General features: G+C 35.0%; 1 protein-coding gene across 1 annotated transcript in view; it reads left to right on the top strand.

The window, feature by feature from the left end:
* The first annotated feature begins 2916 nt into the window (after positions 1–2916).
* LOC107692904 (myelin protein P0-like) overlaps positions 2917–5659 on the top strand; it is a 9766-nt gene continuing 7023 nt past the window's right edge. Inside the window, exons 1-2 of the mRNA XM_016492117.1 lie at positions 2917–2994; positions 3407–3570. Coding sequence (XP_016347603.1) covers positions 2949–2994; positions 3407–3570 — 210 coding nt within the window. The 5' untranslated portion in view covers positions 2917–2948. The remainder of the gene's footprint in view (positions 2995–3406; positions 3571–5659) is intronic.

Genomic DNA, 5659 nt, shown 5'->3' with positions numbered 1-5659 from the left:
AATAAACACTTATTTAAAATTGTAATACGTTTTTACAATATTGCTTTTTTTTAATCAAATAAATGCAGCCTTGGTGAGCAAAAGAAACTTCTTTCAAAAATGTCTTTTAAAAATGTACAGACTCTAAACTTTTAAATGGTAGTGTATCTAAAACTAATAAGATGCTTTTAGCTGAACTGGTTTAACTTTTTTTTTTCCAGCAGGAAAAGCTTTGCTGCTGAATATAATGAATCAGTTGAGCCGGTCAACTAATGTGGTTTTGCTGTTTATGAAGGAAAGGTGAGCACGCCATCTTATTGGAGACCAAAGTTTGAAATTTGTGATCTTCACTGTACATTCAAAAGATACCCGATTCTCCTTCAAAATTGTCACTTTTATTAAATCGCTATGCTAGTGTCCTTATATCAACTCGTGTTTATGTCTCCCTCTCTAATATGTTCTGTCCGTTTTAATGCCATTTTACTGGAATAAGAGGAGTGGGTGAGAGACTGGAGGAGGAAAAGAATGCAAACCTTTGTCTACAGACACAATGATGGTGGAAGAGACAGAAAGCAGCTCTAAATTAGGCCCGCCCGCTCACCCCATGTCTTTCTGTCTGTCTCTCTCTCTCTGTATTGTTGTGTCTGGAAGACGTCAGCAGAGGAGAGGAATCTGAAGAGAGGGAGAAATGGAAAAAGAGAAGGATGAAGAAAGAGATGTCTTTGTCTCATCCCATAAATGTGTCCTGGTGAAAGGGCAGCGAGAGGAGAAACGGGGTCAAGAGGTGACTTTCTCTCTCTCCCTGTCTTTCTTTTCTCCTTGATGTGATATTGTTGTCAACATGCATTCATTTAACTTGTTTGTTGTTAAAGGGAAAGAGTGTAGCACAAACAATGCCAAAGTCATGGGTTCAGATACCAGGGAATACATGAACTGAAAAGATGGATATCTTGAATGCAATGTAACAAAGGCAGATAAACGTGCCTGCTAAATGCATACATTTAAATGCAAAAATTGAAAAAATATGTAATAATTATGTCATTCCAAACTTTTTTCCAAACTGACTTTTTGACTTATGTGATAAATGAAAGAAGATATTTTGAGCTTTTTTTTGTCTATAAAATTGAAGTAAATGGTAACCAAAACAAAATGATGGTGATTAAATAATTACAGAATTTAAATTTTTGGGCGAACTATCCCTTTAAACCTGTAAAGCCTTACGTATTAACCTGACATTTTTAAAGACAAAAATATATACGATTTTTAAATGTTTTGATACATTAAATGTAATTTTTTTTTAAACATATTTGATACATCAGGCTTTTATGGCACATATAATAGAATATTGAGCTCATACTTGAGGAGGGAAGAAGCACCTCCATTTTTTCATAAATATGCAATTTGGTATTGTTTGCAGATGTTGTTTTTATGTGGCCAAAAAGTGAAAATGAAAATTGTAATACCTTTAATATAAATAACTGAGAAGAGTACAGCAAATTCATATCAATATTAGTTGTCACTCTATATTTCCCAATATTATACATTATTAAGATGATATTAAAATGCTTAGTTTTATGATCAAAAGTTTTCATTGTTTGGAAAACTATAATGCAAATACAATACAATGATGATCGAAAGATGTACAAATAAATGTTCTTCAAAGCCTGTTTTATCATATTTGATAGTTTTAACAATTTTTCTAAAACATTATGTACTGATGATATATAATCAGATAAACCTATAAGTTGCTCCAGTCCAGTAAATATTCTTCTTGCAATATTAATAAAAATATAAAAAGTAATCTTAGGTTTACTTTATTAAAATCATTATAGATTTTACAGAAAAAAGTAACATTTTTACAATTATACTAGAAGCCGTTTTACTTACTAAAAGAGTATAAACTAGCAATCAAATGACAGAAGGCATGTAGTAGATTGTGTTCAACAGTAGCTTTGATCATGCTGATAATTTAGAGGTCTTAGGGATTCATATATCAAATATAATACAGTAGGCTTTATAGGGTTAAAGATGAAGTGTTGGTCCAGTTTAATATGCAAATTAAGGTAGGTTGATTCCTCCGATAGTGTAAACACCATGGCACATCAAAACATTGCTCTGGCAACATTGGCTCAACCATTTGTCTTGAATATGGGGCATAAAAACCTGTTTGGCCGAATAATGGAAGACGGGGGAATGGTCAGGAAACCTGTTTGGAAAACAATATTACATTATTTTGTGATGCTGGCGGCACATAAATTACGCCCGTCACCTTTCTATCCATCGTCCTTCCTGTTACGGTGAATGTGAGTGGCAGGCAGATGGCGACCGGGTCAGGACAGGTGAGATGGAAAAGACCTGCAGCTCATTGTGGTTTCAGACCAGCGGCTTCTCAGGGTATGTTTTGTTTATAGAGCCGAATCATCAGCATAAGAGAGGAAGGATTACAGACAAACAGCACTCAACCGTGACAGGATAAGAAGAAGGGAGGTATCAGAGTATTAAACCACAGACACACACACACTGAACTCCAAACATAATCTAACTCAGAGATTGTCTTTATTGCTGCAGTGTCATTGTCCTTCAAATTTAATCTTTCCTTGTCAAACAGATGCTGCGATGCTTTTATTAACTGGTTGAAGAGTGAGAGAGAGGATTCATTCTCAGGTTATTGTATCGCTTGTCCTTTCTATATCGTGTTCATAGACAGTCTTTTAGAAGGAGACAGAGAGAGGGAGCGAGAGAGACTATTGTGTCAGGGACGGGGCCAAAGAGAGGGCAAGAGATAATGAGGTGGTGGAGGCGGGGCTTAACTTTGGGGTGTGGTTGGGTATAAAGTCCAGGACTGAATAGTCTCATCTTGATGCCCTCTGGTCTCATTCCCTTCTTCCCTCTATCTCTTCTCCTTTCTCCATCCCTCACTCTCTCGGAACCCCTCATATACTGACCTGCGGGGAGATCGGAGGGAGATCATGCTGTCTGTACTGGCACTGACGTCCGTGGTGCTCTTGGGCATAGGTAAATACATTTCATCCATCTTGCATTTCATCATTTTGTAGCAACAAAGCAAACAAACTAACTTTGAGGCTAACCAGAAAATGTGCAGAAGTCCTTCTCGTTCTCATACAGCATCTGTACAGTATGAGAGAATTATTGTGCGTTCAGACTCACCTGTGGTTTGTGCACCTGTCGCTTACCTGTTCAAAACTGGCCAGGTTTGAGAGATGCGGTAGATCAGAAAGAATAGAGAGAATCTTTCCTTAATTTTAACTGCTGTTTTCTGTTTTAAATAGAACATTGAATTCTTTTAATTATATCTGCAGGTTAATTATTATTATTTGCATTTCACATCTCTAATATTACGGTTTTATTCATTTTTTTAGATTTGTGTCTAAATGTAGGCTAATTTTCCTGTGTTTGTATGCTCCAGCCTCTCAGATCACGGCTATTGTTGTGTACACAAGCTGGGAGAGACATGCGCTGGTGGGCTCAGATGTCAGACTCTCTTGCTCTTTCTTCTCTTGGCAATGGACTTCTCCAGACGTAACCTTCTCGTGGCACTACCGTCCAGATGGGGCGAAAGAAGGCATCGCAGTGCGTAGAAACACACACCTACACTTTTTCTGCTCTAGAGATATGTGTAAGAAATTATTTAAAGCAATAGTTAACCCAAAAGATATAAATATAGCGTACTATAGCATGGAACACACAAGAGATATTTGGCAGAATGTCCAGGCTTCTCTTTTCTTTACCCAGGCCCCCATCCATATTCATCATAAATAAAAGAGTTGCCTGTACAGTCTGCTAAACATCTTTTTTTTTTTTCTTCTTCCTTTGCAAAAGACAAAGTTACACAGGTATGAAAGAACATGAGAGAATAAATGACAAAGTTTGTTTTTGGGTGAACTTTCTCTATAAGATGTTGTGTCTATACAGACAAACACACAAAGCTAATTTACAGAACATTTTATAATAAATGTATTGACTAATCTACATCTAAAAGCAAATTAATTGCACATTTAGTTTTAGGTCATTTGTTTTTTAAATATTGCACTTATTTCTGAATAGTCAAGCATTCTTCAGCCAACAAAGGCATTTTAACCAAATCAAAAGATTAATATTTTTTCATCACATAACTTTATTTGACTGGATGCCTTATTGTTGTCTATATTCCAGAATATCTGAAAAGACAATTAAAAAGGCAGTGCTTGCTTGAGAGCTTTAGTTTCACAAGTTTTTAATAATTATTTTAATTTACAATTACAGCATGAAGCCTCATATTATTAATGTAGTGTGATTGCATTTCTCTAAACCTGTTACAAGGTGTTTGCACTGGTAGTGTAACTCATATCTGTATGAAAACATGCCCACCCCTTGGGAATAATATCCATGTGTCTGTGTGGTTTGTAGAGATACACTCTTAAAAATAAAGGTGCTTCAAAATTTTGATTTTTGGTTCCACAAAGAACCATTCAGTCAAAGGTTCTTTAAAGAACCATCTCTTTCTTACCTTTTTGTAATCTGAAGAACCTTATTTCGCCACAAAGAACCTTTTGTGAAACAGAATGGTTCTTCAGATGTTAAAGGTTCTTTATGGAACCATTTAGACAAAAAGGTTCTTCTATGGCATCGTGAAGCACCTTTATTTTTAAGAGTGTAATTACCATGCAAACAGAAACATTAGGTCCTTGTGGGTGTAGTTCTTCTTGCCGTGCAAGTCTTTAAGTTGGCCAACCGGCTGCATTCATTTTACACTGGAGGTAGTTTTGCTGTGAAGATTCTCTGCTTTCTTTTTAATTGATGCATTTGATATAATCATATCATATATATATATATATATTCTCGGAACCCCTCATATACTGACCTGCGGGGAGATCGGAGGGAGATCATGCTGTCTGTACTGGCACTGACGTCCGTGGTGCTCTTGGGCATAGGTAAATACATTTCATCCATCTTGCATTTCATCATTTTGTAGCAACAAAGCAAACAAACTAACTTTGAGGCTAACCAGAAAATGTGCAGAAGTCCTTCTCGTTCTCATACAGCATCTGTACAGTATGAGAGAATTATTGTGCGTTCAGACTCACCTGTGGTTTGTGCACCTGTCGCTTACCTGTTCAAAACTGGCCAGGTTTGAGAGATGCGGTAGATCAGAAAGAATAGAGAGAATCTTTCCTTAATTTTAACTGCTGTTTTCTGTTTTAAATAGAACATTGAATTCTTTTAATTATATCTGCAGGTATTTAGTTATTTTTTTAATTTGTTTTTTTATTTTATTTTGTTTCTTGTTTTCTAAATGCGCAAAAATATCAACGAGAATAAACTGCAGTATCAAGAACATTACAAAAACAAGCGTTTGTTCTTGTTTTTGTTCTGGATCAAGGTTTATTTTTGTATCAGCTGTCTATTTAATGATTTTGAGCTTTTGTAATACTTTCTAACGTGTACTTGAAATCCTCACTCTATAGAATATATTAACAATACAAATATATACAGTATATACGTTATATATATATAAATATATATAAACTTTTATTGACTTAATTTGATATTTTAATTATATTATTTTGTGCAAATTAATATTTCTGACCATCATTTAAAATACATTTTTAGTGACAAATTGCTGAATTTTAAGTTTCAAAGACGTTCTTAAGATTTATATATATATATATATATATATATA

The sequence above is a fragment of the Sinocyclocheilus anshuiensis genome, unplaced genomic scaffold (assembly GCF_001515605.1).
Source record: "Sinocyclocheilus anshuiensis isolate Anshui unplaced genomic scaffold, SAMN03320099.WGS_v1.1 scaffold1155, whole genome shotgun sequence".
NCBI classification, from domain to species: domain Eukaryota; kingdom Metazoa; phylum Chordata; class Actinopteri; order Cypriniformes; family Cyprinidae; genus Sinocyclocheilus; species Sinocyclocheilus anshuiensis.
The sequence above is the reverse complement of the archived record's forward strand: the minus strand, read 5'-3'. Positions and strand labels throughout refer to the sequence as shown.